This window comes from Ursus americanus, chromosome 17 (assembly GCF_024610735.1).
Source record: "Ursus americanus isolate L20-20 chromosome 17, mUrsAme1.1.p, whole genome shotgun sequence".
Classification (NCBI taxonomy): Eukaryota; Metazoa; Chordata; class Mammalia; order Carnivora; family Ursidae; genus Ursus; species Ursus americanus.
Window position 1 is genome coordinate 4,797,474 of NC_142143.1, and position 13,397 is coordinate 4,810,870.

The 13,397-nt window shown below is 60.1% G+C and overlaps 1 protein-coding gene across 3 annotated transcripts in view; it reads right to left on the reverse strand.

Annotated features, from left to right (window-relative positions):
- PRR5 (proline rich 5) overlaps window positions 1-13,046 on the reverse strand; it is a 50,824-nt gene extending 37,778 nt beyond the window's left edge. Inside the window, exon 1 of one of the 3 annotated variants that reach the window (XM_087868635.1) lies at window positions 12,968-13,046. Coding sequence is in view for 1 of the 3 variants with exons in the window: in XM_045780082.2 (XP_045636038.2) it covers window positions 7,184-7,362 (179 nt within the window). In the remaining 2 variants the exon portion in view is untranslated. Of the gene's footprint in view, window positions 1-7,183; window positions 7,482-12,967 lie in introns of those variants that run through there. The other 2 variants (XM_045780082.2, XM_045780085.2) reach the window with 2 other exon arrangements.
- Between the last annotated feature and the right edge of the window lie 351 nt (window positions 13,047-13,397).

Consider the following 13,397-nt stretch of genomic DNA (forward strand, 5'->3'; position numbering starts at 1 on the left):
CATACAAGAAAACAAGAGCAGAGCACAGTATTATAAAAGCCAGCTGTTTACTGGGAAGCCAGCGTCCTGGGCGTGGGCCTGGGGCTCGGTGGTCCCAGCTTACTGGCTAGGTGGGCACAAGGGGACAGATTTGGAGGAGGGAAAATGTTATTTTGTCCTTAAATACACGTGGCTCTGTTACAGATGAAGATGAAATCCTTGTGGATTTTGACAATGACCCAGGACACTTCAGTCATCTCGAGGTTACGGGACCTCACTGGGTCTCTCTTGCAGGCCCCCTGAGGACGCCCCTCTCCCTCTCCCCTGCAGTTAGGGGAGCCTGGGGACCTCGTTCCAGACACCAGGTCCTTGGATCTAGCCAGACCGCAAGAACACCGAGAATGCTGCTCAGCATATCGCACAGGGACCCCTTCGTGCGGGCCCCTAGGAGGGCCATCCCTCGGGTGTCCTTAGCAGGAAAACCTGTGCTTTCATCTTAAGGGCCTTCACACCTAGCTAGTGACCCTCTTTTTCTCTTTGCTCTTGTTGCTAGGAAGCTCAGAGTCAAAAATCAGTCCATATCTCACAGGTATACTGGACCTCCGGGCACGCTTTCTTTACGTATTTTTCAATCCAGGTGAATCTTGATAATCTTACAGCAACGCCACCCCCACGGGTATGACTTAATGAAGATTTTTCTAATAGCCAAGCACAGGCCCGAGGAGGTCCACACACAATCACACCATCGCAATCCCCTCTGATGCAGGAATCACGAGTCCTGCTGCGTAGACAGGCTGGTGAAGCTGTGGCAGGCGAAGCGACGTTCCCGCGGGCACACAGGGTGGGGGGGGGGCAGTGGGCCATTTCCCTGGGGGGCCCACGGAACAGCCGCCACAATCTGACTCCCTTCCCGGGGCCGGAGGGGGCAGGGTGGGAGAGCAAGAGACTCAGGATCCTATTCTCAGAGGTGTCTGGCGGGGGAAGGGACCTTCTCCCATGGCCCCTGGGGTCCCTCCTACACGCTCCCCCCTCACACACCTGTGTCTACGGCTCCTCCACTTCCCTCGTCCCTGAACACGGTTAAAGTTTGGGAACTGACAAAGAGTGTCTGAGAAAAGCATTTACCAAAACCCCCTGGGCCTCCTTTCCTACAAAATCGGCCATTTCGACACTGCAGAAGCAGGAGGAAATGAGAGTCGGGCTCCCCAGGGAAGGGTGCCGGGCCACCCTGCTCTGACACCGTGTCCCCAGGCCCTCCTCACTCTGCTGTTTCCCCACAGGAAGCCCCGCCCAAAGGGCTCCAGGAGTTCAGGTAGAGCCCAGCTGTCCATTTTATAGATGGGGAGACCGGGGCCTCAGGCGGCGGGGGGTGGGGGGACACAGGTCACCCACAGGCAGGACTGTCCTAACGTGTGGGGAAAGGAGCAGATGCTGAGGTCCCACCTCCCGCCCTCATGGGGCCGCCCTACTGGTCAGAATGCCCGCTCCGTCTCCTGGCGAGGAGGCCGCAGTTCAGAGAGCGCTGGCCGGCCCCGGGCGCCCCAGGTAAGCAAAGGGCTGGGGTCTGAGCCCACCTACTGGGTGCCAGAGCCTATGCCCAGAGGCCGCCATGTTCCCCCTTCCCTGGCAAGTCACAGGAGGGCAGTGGCGGAGGGGGCAGTGGGTGGAGGACAGAGATTGCCTTGGGGAGTCCTGAAGAGCCCTCAGCAGCTGGGACATCTTAAGCAAGCCTGGAAATGCGACCTCACTCAGCAGGGCCAGGTGGGCCGTGCTCTCAGCAGGGGCAGGCCTTCTGCTCAGCAACTCCACCTGCCCCATGTAATCTCCCAGCAGCCCCCTGGGAGAGGCTCTGGAGCGGAAAACGCAAGGCCACACAGGCATTCAGGAGGTGACCCTCGGGCCTCCCTCCTGTGCCCTTCGCCCACTGCACCTGATGTCCCCTGACCTGCCCGATGCGGGGTCACAACTGGAGCTCAGACAGACAGGGTCCCCCTCCAGGATTGTCCCCTGTGTCCCCAGAACCCTGAGAGCTGGGCTTGGAGTGAAGTCAAGTGAGGGTGACGGGCATTCCAGGGACAGACCAGACCTACAGGGCGTGTGAAGGGTGAGAGGCCCACCAGGCAGGGGATGTGGAGGCTGGGGGGAGAGCGTGCACCATAATGTGGCCCTTGGGATGCGTGAAGGTCTCAGAAAGGCCACCGCCTGGGGTTCAGATCTCTCGAGGCCACGGGCTAGCTCTGCTCCCCTCCCCTGCCCGCAAGCCCAGCTGTCCCTCAGGTTCTGCCGTTTGAGTCTCCCACCTGGTTCCACCATCACCAGTGTGAGAACTTGCACATGTCACATGGGGATGATGACAGGACCTCACAGGGTTGTGGTCATGGTGGAAGGGGCCATATATGTGAAATGAGGTATGGGGGCCTTTGGGTTTGATCGGCCAACTCCTATTCATCCTGCAAAACCCTGCCCAGGGTGACCTCACCCAGCAACGTGGGGCCCCCTCCCACTGGGATGCCGAGATGAAGCCGGACCCATAGCTTGGGCTCTGTGAGCACTGCAGTGGGGGTCACATGGGGCTCGCTTAGCCGAAAAGTGCCAGGGCCTGTCCCCAGTCTGCCCCTCTGACTCTAGCCCTCCTGGACCTGCATCAGGTTGGGAACCCCTTGTCTGTGGGCAAGGTCAGCCAGCTGGCCTCCAATCCAGGCTCTCTGGGGCCCCAAGGGCATGATGCAGTCACCCCAGCCCTGGTCCCCACTGCTCATCTGCTGAGTTCTTTGAGCCTGGAAACCAGGCTGCTCCGGAATGGCAGGAGCTTGGGCTCTCCCCATCTTTCACTGGCATGCCCAGGTCCCTGTTACTGTCACCCATTTCATCTGCTTGGACTGCAATGGCTGGAGGGGTGTGCTCCTGGGCTGGGTGGGGGTTCTGGGGTACAGCCAGATGACTTGCCTGGCACAATCAGAGAGGGAACCCTGTGGGTCCACAGGTCACCCCAGTGACAGGGCCAGAGCCAGGACCTGGAGGTGGACATGGCGTCCTGCCACCTGCTCTCCCCGAGCCCTTCTCTGGGTCCTGGGCATGGGAGGACGGCCTTGCCCAGACACCCAGCCTGGTCCCCTGGAGCTCCTTGTTTAGGTCTTCTTGGTGGTTTCTGGTGTTGCATAACAGGGCTTTGGCTTTTTCTCTGTGGTTCCCAGCACGGGTGGCGGATAAGGTGGGGACGGAGGTGAGATATCTCTGCCCAGGAACAGAGGCTGCGAGGCGCCTCGCAGCACCTGTAAGCTCCCCTGCTCCCCTGTACTGACTCAACCCACAGCGATTTCCCCCCACCGGAGGGGCAGGTGACAGGAAGGGGTCTCTAGGGCTTTGCCACAGGCGTGAGACCAGAGGATGAGGTGGTAAGCTCCCAGCCTCTCACAGGTAGCCCAGGCTGTCAGCTATGGGGATGTCTGAGGGGAGAGGGAGGGGAGTCAAGAGCCTCCCTGAGGCCTCCCAGATGAATGAAAGTGGAGGACAATATCCTAGAGAAAGCTGCTGTCCTTGAGGCCAGGCCTGGTTCATGTCCACATGCCTGCCCTTCTTCACTCTATCTGGGAAGACTTTCCTCTAAGCCCGGCCTGGTCAGCCAACTCCTATTCATCCTGCAAAACCCTGCCCAGGGTGCCCTCACTCAGCAATGTCTTCTCCATGAGTACCACCACAGTGCGTATGCACCTGCATCCGGAGGACAGCACCGCCCAGGCCAGGCCACTTGGAGGTTGAGAGTGAGACCCCTCACTATTAAGGACATGTTCCTGACTCTTTCCTTGGCTGGCTCCCGCGGTCTTAAGTACCACTCAGCACTCACTCACAACAGTCCCAGGTGGGCAGGCCGCTAGCAGCCCCTTCACTGGGGACCCAGGGCTGTGAGGGCAGGGCCAGAGGCTGTGTATACTTCCCTCCTTTTCATTCAGTGAGTATTTCTTGAGAACCTAGCATGTGCCAGGCCCTGAGCTAAGTGCTGGATTTGAATCTGACTTTGGCCAAATCTTTTACCCCGTGCCAGCCTTGGTGTCTACTTGGCCATCATAACTGCTCTGGGAGGAAGAGTCAATGTTGGGGGGGGAGGGAGCAGTCCCCATTTTATCCACAGGGGACGGAAGCCTGCACTGGGCATGTTGCCGAGTCTAGAGCCCAGCATCCCAGGCTACACGCGGTGGGCAGCCACCCGTACCTTGCCTGTCCAGCTGAAAAAGGGGGAAGGGGACCCTCACTCTCTCCAGTGAAGCAAGGGAAGGATGGTGAGCCCTGGCTGGGGCTTGGGCGGGCCTCTTCCTCCTCCCTCCTCCCTTCTTGCCCAGCCGGGGCCTATGGTGCCTGTTAGCATTCATGCGGGGAAGAAACTCACCTGCCTCAGGGACATTCTCAGCAACCCCCCAACACCAGGGCCTGTAGTCTCCTGGACTCCTGGCCTTGGGGCTGACAGACCGAGACAATGGCCCCCAACCTGGACTGTCAGCACGGAAGAGGCCTTTCCCTTCACTGGCTGGTTCTCTGCACCTTCGGGGAAGGCAGAGGAAGGCTCACCCGCACTGGGCCCGCCCCCTCCGTGACTCGGCAGGCAGACCTCGGTGGCAGGGGCTCACGGCTGCTCGGAGCTCTTTCTGGTGGACCTTGTGACATCACACTCATTTCCCATTTCTGGGGGTTCACCTGTCCCCAGGGTGCCTCCTGTGCTGTACCTCATCCCCTAACCAGCCACCCTGGGCGATGCTCTGACCACAGACGGCAGAACAAGCCCCAGGGAGGACTCGAGGTGGTGCTCTTGCTGTATGACCTCAGCTGCTAATCCCCTCTCTGGAGGCTCCGGGAGGGGCAGGGGCTGCAGGAAAGGCCGGATATTCCCAGTTGGGCTCTGGAGACAAACAGACCTGGATTCAAAGCACAGCTCTGTCACTTACTGTGACTTGGCCTCAATCTCCCCATTCTGTGAGATGGGGACACAGCAGTGCCTGCCTCGCAAGGTCGGGGCAAGGATCTCACGGGCTCCTTCGTACAAAGTGCCTCCACCGGCCGGGGTGGAGTGCTCAGGGCTCAGGGGATGCAGCTCTTGTGACACTCTCAGGGGGCACCCCCACCCCCCCGCATCACTCAGGATCCCCTCCAGCCCTCTCCTTCGGGGCCTTAGCACCCCTACCTCACCCTCCTCCAGGGCTCTAGCCATGCAGCATTCACTGGCCTAGCACACCTGCTTTCCTAGCAAACCCAGCCGCAAGCAAGGTGCCAGCTCCCCAAGGCTGATGGCTGGGCCGGGGCCTCCCCTGGGCTTCCCTTTGTGACAGCTCCATCACAGCCTGGGCCTGTGCTCCGTCAGCCTCCCTCATCGGACTGTGTCAGGCCAGTCCGATGGAGAGCTAGACCCAGCAGGCAGGAGCTGTGTCTCTGTGGCAACTGCCTCCCAGAGTTGAACACATGCCTCTCGACACACGTGCACAGTTACTGAATGAACACCCGTGAACACGCCCTGCCACCTGCCTGCTTCCCTCCGACGAGTAAAGGCCGGGTTCGCAGGATGGACGTGAGGCCGGACAGATGGGATGAGTTGCTCGCGGTCACACAGCTCCCAGGCCGGGAGGCCAGCCCTCCTGACCCCCAGGGCTCTGCAACAAGCACCCGCCCGCCGGTCTCTCTCCTGGCCCCAGGAATCCTTCCTGTCCAGCTGAATGTCCATTGTCTTTGAAGGTCAGGTACACGGCGTCCCCAGAGACTATTCCAGAAAGACAGTGAGTTTCCACACAGAGCACACCTTCTAGCTCTACTGTCCCTTACCACGTGCTTCTAAAACCCCGCTGTGGTCCTGGACCCCGCTGTGGTCCTGGATCTCACTCGCTCACTCGCTCACTTGTTCATTCATAGACACTCCTGGGGTTCCATCCGTGCCAGCCCCAGGCTGAGCCCGGAGACCCAGAGATCAATCAGGCAGAGCCCCACCTTGGAGCCTTTGGAGGGAAAGAGACTGGGAACAGATGAGCACAGGGTGCTAAGTGCTGCCCCGAATACCTGAGCAAAGACTCCAGTGGCCACCCCATCTTGCCTGGGTGGACACAGGACAGCTGAGAAGGCTTGCTGGAGGAGGAGGGCACCTTCCAGCAGGGCCTTGAAGAACCAACGGAAGCCCCCAGTGAAGGTGAAGAAGGACAGGAAGAGTTCCAGGCAGAGGAAACCATGGCGAGGCCGAGAGGAGGGAACGGTCGGGAGCAAATAGGCGGGCGAGATGCCCTGCGTGCATGGGCAGGCGGTGAGGGGCAACAGTGGCTCTGATCCAGCACGGGGTCGGGGCTGGGAGGGGTGGAGATGACCCCCGGCCACCCACAGGTACCCCATCAACAGCTTGCATGGGACCTGGCTCCCCCTTACAGCTGCTGGCGGCCAGCGCGGCTCCAGGATCTGAGCCTGCCTTCCGAACTCGGAGCCCCTTGGGAAAAGCCGCTGCTGAGCCCAGCAGCTCTGCAAGCCCCCTGGGCACCAACTCTGGTTCCTCCCTGGGAGAGCTGACAGTAAAGCCTGCTGGGGCCTCTCTGGAAACCAGAACCGGTCCAAAGGCTAATGAATGCCCAGCAGGCTGGTCTGCAGAGGTGACAGAGAACAAGCACACAGGTGTGATCTCTCGAGAAAGCTCAGTTTATCTCCAAGTCACAACCTGGAGACCAAGGTTCAGAGAGGCAGAGCGGCCTTCAGAGCTCACCCAACCCGTCAGTACGCGGTGAGTGGGCCCGGGCGCTGAACCCAGTCCTGACAGTTCCGTGGGCTCCCCCCACTGTGGCATCAGTGTTCCCCCTGGGTCCACGGAGCCACGGATGCTGGCCTATGGCTGGTGCACCCAGAAGATATTTTATGAATGAGTGAACAAAAGAATCCGAAAGCCCTGCTCTTCCTCCCCCCCGACGGTAGGAGGAAGAAGCCACCTGCTACTGTTTTTTTGTTGTTGCTGTTACTCTTAAGACCAAAAGCACAGATCCGAAATCCTAGCTCTGGGTCGCATCAGGACGGACAGACACCCCAGCCCCTGACTCCGGGCTAGAACTGACTTTGGCCTCACAGGGACAGGAGTCAGACGGCCAAGGGCCAAATCTCTGCTCAGCCACTAGCAGCTGGAGACTCGACCCCCCACATCCCTGTTCTGAGCCTTGGTCTCCCCACCACTAAACGGAGGTACAAGAGGACCTACCTACCTTGCTGGCTGCTGCGAGGACTAAGGAGGTGGGACCCTGCAGGGGTGAGCGCAGGGGGGATCCCAGCTTGCTGGCCTCCTCTGCCTGTGACCTTGGCCGCTGGGTAAGCTCTGCAGCCCTCAGCACTAACTGCCTGGACGCCCTGGCCCCGTGGGCAGTTGAATGGCTTACCCATTAGGAGGCACCCACATGGCCAAAGGGCAGAGGGGCCAAGGAGGGCGCAGGCAGGTGGCTCACTGGGCTCCCCTGTGACTCAGCAGGACTCAGGGAGGCTGCAGGTCTAGGGACGGGAGCTTCCCCTGGCTGTACCCTGTGCAGGGAAGCCCGGCCGCCACTGTTTCTGATAAATATTTTATCACTGCTCACAGAGCAGTCCCCAGGAAGGTGCCTGCAGCCTCTGAGCCCGCAGAGCACCCCTTCCTGCCCGGACAGAAGGAAGTGGCTGGGTGGGGTGCAGGGTGGGGTCAGGAGCCCAGACCGCTAGCAAATTACTGTTCCGCTGAGACTTCGGGGCACCTCAGCTCAGCTCAGCAAATGCCCCCTGAGCCTCACCCATACTCTGCCCCGCCCTGGGCTGCGTGCTGCGGGCTGGGCTCAGCCCTGCCCCGTGGACAGCTCCCACGTTCCTCTTCAGCATGCCAATAGCACCAGCCCTCTGCCCTTTGGCTCGGGCACATGTCCCATCCTGCTGACCCAGTGCCATGCCACCTCTTCCAGGAAGTATTCCTGGCTTTCCCCTTCTTACCGTGTGACCTTGGGCAGACCCATCACACTATCTAAGACTGTGTCTAGAATGGAGCTGATGACCCCCATTCGTGGGGCACAGGGTGAGATTATATAAATGAAGGGTCTCCCAGCACATCACCCACATGGAGACATTCTCTTTGGAGGGAGCTGAACATCAGGCATCCAATCAATAAATATTGACCATGTCTCAGGGTGGGACCCAGGGACATACAGAGCCTGGCCCCTGTTGGCAGGGGTCCACGATTTTGCTAGGGACACAGGACCTAAATAATACTAATACTAATACTAATACTAATACTAATACTAAGCACAGCATCAACAACATGCAGTAGTAACAACCATCTTGTTTCAAGCCCCTGCCACTGCCAGATACTTGACATCACATCCCCTTGTTCACACCTCCCAGCAGCCCTGTGCCGCGGGGTTCTTACCCCCACTTTGTAGCAGAGTGGAGACCACAGCTCCCCACCTCTCCACAGTTGGGTTTCCCAGCACGGCCAAAGCCAAGCTCAGGATCTTCTCCCAGCCTTCCCACTCCACGCTGAGCCTACTGTACCAGGGACCATCACCACCACCTACTCAAGTCCAAGACTAAGAGTCCTAGGGACTCATAAGGTAGTGAGCTCCCTGTCACAGGAAATAATCAAGCAGGGGCATCATGTTTATCATCATCAATATGTGGCCTCAATGGCTGGCTTTCAGTCCATCTTAATCAGACCTAAACACTAACAAGCTGTGTGACCTTGGACAAGAGACTGACCTCTCTGTGCCTTGCCTTCCTCTTTCATACAATGGGATCACACCATGGCCTTGGAGGGTTACATGAGGGCAAATACGCAAACTTCTAAGCTGTCTTCCTACCTATGTGTCGACTATTACTTTGTAGCTTTACCTTACCCCTCCCCCTCACGGTAGACAAGCAGGGTAGAAATCGAAATTTCCATTTCACAGATTTGAAAACTGAGGCACAGAGAATAACCCCTCAGACTCAAAGGTATGTAGCAGAACCAGAACGAGAACGCGGGTCTCCTAGTGCTGAATGGGGGCCGCCCTCCCAGCCTGGGTCCTCCCTCCCCCCAGTCTTTCCTCCAGGGTTCTCCTCTGGGCTCCAGGCAGACTGGTTTAGCTGGAGAAACTGCTTGGGCAACACATAGAAGGTTTATACCCAGTTCAGCCGATGGCACAGAAAGCAAAACCTTAAGAAGCTTCCAGAAAATGAGCAAGACTTCTGCTGGGGTCAGAGGAGCCCACTGTGGTAGCTCCTGATGTCGAGGTGTTTTGGTAACATTCTCTTACCTTCAGGCAGGTAGCGCGGTGGGCTGGAAAGGGGGCGTGCACACTTCCTGCCGGACACCCTAGGTTTGAGCCCCAGCCCTGTTGCTTGCTGCCCGGGTCTCTGGGCAACCAGTTGGGCTCTAGGCAACCACTTGGCCTCTCTGAGCCTCAGCTTGCCTATCTGTTAATTGGGTATGGCCACGATCACCATCTGGGCTGGCTGGGAGGAGTAAGTGGGACAGTGCCTGGGGAAGTTCGCATGAAGGACCAGGCACACGGTAGGTGCTCAGGAAATGGCAGCCCCCTTCTTTCTGGGGATAAGCCCAGGCCCTGGACCCAGAGCTGAGGAGAGCACTCCTCCATGCAGAAATGAGCCGCATGTATTTTCTCGATAATCTTTCAGAAGGGCCGGTCCCTGCACTCTGCCAACTTTTCCCAGGGTGTTGACAGTCAGTGACCTCACTGTTCTCCCCAGAGGGTACAGACGGACACAAGCATGAGCTGAAGGCTTCCTGGGGCCAGGCATCGAGTCCTCTCGCGACGCCAGAGGTGGGCATCGACGCTTACGCTGATAGCAATACTGACAGTGACTCCGGGGCTGATGCCAGCCTGAGCGGAAGGCCACGCCCCGGAGCACGGTGACCGCTAGGGCAGGGGGCAGCACCGCCACTCTTCCAGTCTCGCACGGGGACCGTCCCTCTCAGGGCCTTACGCGGAGCCACCAGACCCTCACCACAACCCTATGCGCTAAGTGCTTGCCATTCTCACCACTGCAGATGAAGAAACCAAGGCACGCAGAGGTCTAGGGACTTGCCAGTGTCACACAGCCGGGGACAGGTCGGGCCGGGATTCCAACCCATGGTTTTAATCATCTCTGCAGTGTAGTCCGAGCGACCCAATGCAGATGACAGAACTGCAGCTCAGAGAGGTGAGGCAACTTTCCCACGGCCACACAGCTATCGAATGGTGCTGCCAGGATTACCAGCAGGTGCGCCTGACTCTGGGGTCCCTGGCCTTCGCGGCCCCTCTCTGGCCCTGACTGGCTCCTCTTCCCCGCCGCCCGGAGCCCTGTGTCAGACTTAGGGATTCCTGAGTCACCAGAACTGTGCTCACACACAGATCTCAAAGCCCTCATCCCACCGGTGCTCCCCCACCAAGATTCAGTTCTGAGACAGATAAGAGGGATGTGGTTAAAAGGCAAAAAGAGGGTTATGGTGTCACCAGGAAGTTACCTTTTTGTTCCACTAAACCCACGTCTTCATAGCAGTCCAAGACTCGAATCTGTCTCTCCTGACTCAGACTTGGGGCATGGCTGGGTCTTCTCTGGCACGTACCCCGGGGCCACCCAAGGCTTCTGGGTGAGCCTAGAGCAGGACATCCTGACCCTGCTGTGTGACCCTGAGCAGAAAGGACCCCACAGTCTGACCCTACAGCTCCCTGTTCAGATCGCATCTGTGGCCTTTCCCTTCCTGTGTGGGTCTCTTTGCCTCAATGGGGACACCCCCTGCCATGGAGAAGGCCGGTGAGAATGAGCGAGGGAATGAATGAAGGCATGAATGGCTTTCCCTGTCCTTCTATGGGAGTCTTGGGAGCCTGCCCTCCTCACAGATGTCCCAGAAGATGATTTTGTTCCTGTCCACGAATGCCTAGGACTCAGGGCACCTGGAGAGGTGGGGCGAGGGCCCCGGGCTTTCTCCTTCCTTCTCCTTGCCCCAGTCCCTCCTGGCTCTGCCGGGAGTCTCCTGGGAGACCTGCGTGTCATCTCCCAGTGCCTGCCTTGAGGAAGAGCTGGTGGCAGCGGCCCAGCCGGATCCCAGAGAACCTGCCCGACTGCCCAGGCAATGCCACTCAGCCGTCCCCAGGCCTTTTAATCCGTCTGTTAGAAACAAACAAATCCACTTGCCCTGCTGATGAGAAATTAAGCCCACGTGAATGTCCGCATCACCAGAGAGTTAAGGTAGCTGAAACACAGCGCCAACCACGTTCATGGCTCACACCACGTCCGCGGTGGGCTTGCCGTGTGATCCCCTGGCTGCCTGTAAGGAGTGGCAATACTATGATTTCTAGCTTTCAGATGGAAAAATGGAGGCTCTGAGAAGCAAAGTGACTTGCCTAGCACCACACAGCCGGCCAGCGGGGCCTTGTGATGTTGACCCAGGTCTGCCTGACTCTGGAACCCCCCCCCACCCCGCACATGTCCAACAAACAGCTCAGAACCCCAGACCATTTGGCAGGAAAGACCCTTGGGAGGCCGTAACCTGCTGACTGATGGGGACTTGGGCTCAGGGAGGGGGAGTGGCTTGCTCAGGGACACGGCAAGGCCACACCCCTGGGTTGGGCTGCTCTTGGGTCCACCCCGCGGCCTACGGGCCAGAGGGAGGATGGGATTTTGAGCCCTCGTCCAATGCCACCACTCAGTGGTGTTCACACTTGATGTGCACGGGGTGGGGGAGGGGGGGTGAGCTGTAAGATACAGATTCCTGGTGCCCCCATCAGAGGTCAGGACGAGAGCCCCCAGGCATTGGCATTTTATCAAGCACTGTCATTGAAGAGGACAATCTGGTGGTCCTAGACCCCACCCCCAGAGCCCCTAGCTAACCCCTCCAGGAAGGGTTCTCAGGCTGGGCCTGGTGCAGGAGGTCTGTGAGGCCACAGGGAGCCCTCCTCCGCCTCCAGATGCAGTCCAGGGAATGCTGTTTGGAATCCCGGGGAACTCCAGTCCAGCCAGGCTTTCGCCAAAAGCATCACTAATCACCTGGACAGCGACGGCCACTCCACGCAGCTGTACACAATCTCACGGATGCCCCGCGGCATGGATGGGGACATGGAGGCCGCCTACAGGAAGTGGCCTGGCCGGCCAGGGCCAAGACCACACCCAGTGACCCCCAGGCCGGGGACCCTCCCCGAGCCCAGCAAGTTTTTCCCTACCTTGGCTCCATTGGAAACAGTCTTAGAAAGCGTCAGGCCCTGCTCCTGCGAACAGGGTCCAGCACATGGTCTGATTTTGCCAGAGGCCCAAACCCAGACGCAGGCAAGTCTGCACTGCCAGCCTCCTCTCAAGGGATGTGAGGGGGGCTCCCTAGTTCTGAGGCCACAGAACCCTATGTGCTCCAGCCCTGAGGTCTCTGCCCTCAGATATACCTGCTACTCCAGATGCACCCCCGACCCACCCAGGGCTCTGCAGGGCCAGCTCCCCACAGGAAGGTGGCAGGAGGCCCAGGCCAGAGGCCAGAGGGGTGGGGCCCCACGCTGAAACCGGACAGGGCTCCAAAAGGAGGTTCTCCCTCCCATGACCATCTTTGTTTGCTCTATTAAGGGGGGCAGTGTAAAGGGAGGGGAAGAGCTGCCATGGGGAGGGGGCAGTGTTGGGGAAGGAAGATCAGGAAACAAGGCAGCTGGACAGACCCAGAGACCAACCCGCGAGACTGAAAGTCAGAGATAGAGAAGAGAAGGGGGCGGGGCGGGGCGGGGCGTTGGGGGGGGGTGGCTGGCGATAAGGAGAGACCCGGAGAGAGGAGCTGGGAGGTCCCAGGGGACTCTCAGTGGGAAAGGCTGAGGCCCCTTGCCGGGGGCTGCCCGACCCCCACCCCATGTCTCCGCACTCGGCGTGACGCGCGCGCGCGCACACACACACACACACACACACACACACACACGGCGCTCCGGCGGCCCCGGCCCGGCCTCTTCAGGGGCGCGCGTGCGACCTCCCCCCCGCCCCCCTCTCCGCGGGGCCTCCGGGGCCCGTCGCCGCCGCTCACCTTGGTCCCCGCGCCACCGCCGCCGCCGCTGCCACCGCGCAGAGCCGGAGCCCGGGCCGGGGGAGGGGGCCGCGGAGGCCCCGCCCCGCCCCGCCCCCGGGCCCGCGTTGGGGCTCCGGACTCGGCCGCGGCCACCGCCGCCCGGGCTCAGCCGCCGATGCGAGCCGGACCCGCGCGAGGAGGCGACCTGCGGCCGCCGGGGAAGGGGCCCGCCCGAGCTGGGAGCTGGGGCCGGGGCGCCCTCCGCGGATCCCCCACCCCGGTGCACTGCGCAGGCTGTAGGCGGTGCCCGCCGGGGATGGGGCGTCCCCGGCCACCCAGTAACCCACCCCTCGGCGGTCCTTTAGCGCCCACGGAGCGCACTCTCCTCGAGCCTCGGCCTGTGCGGGGCGCTGCGAGCCGGGAGGAAAAATGAGACATTCGGATTCAG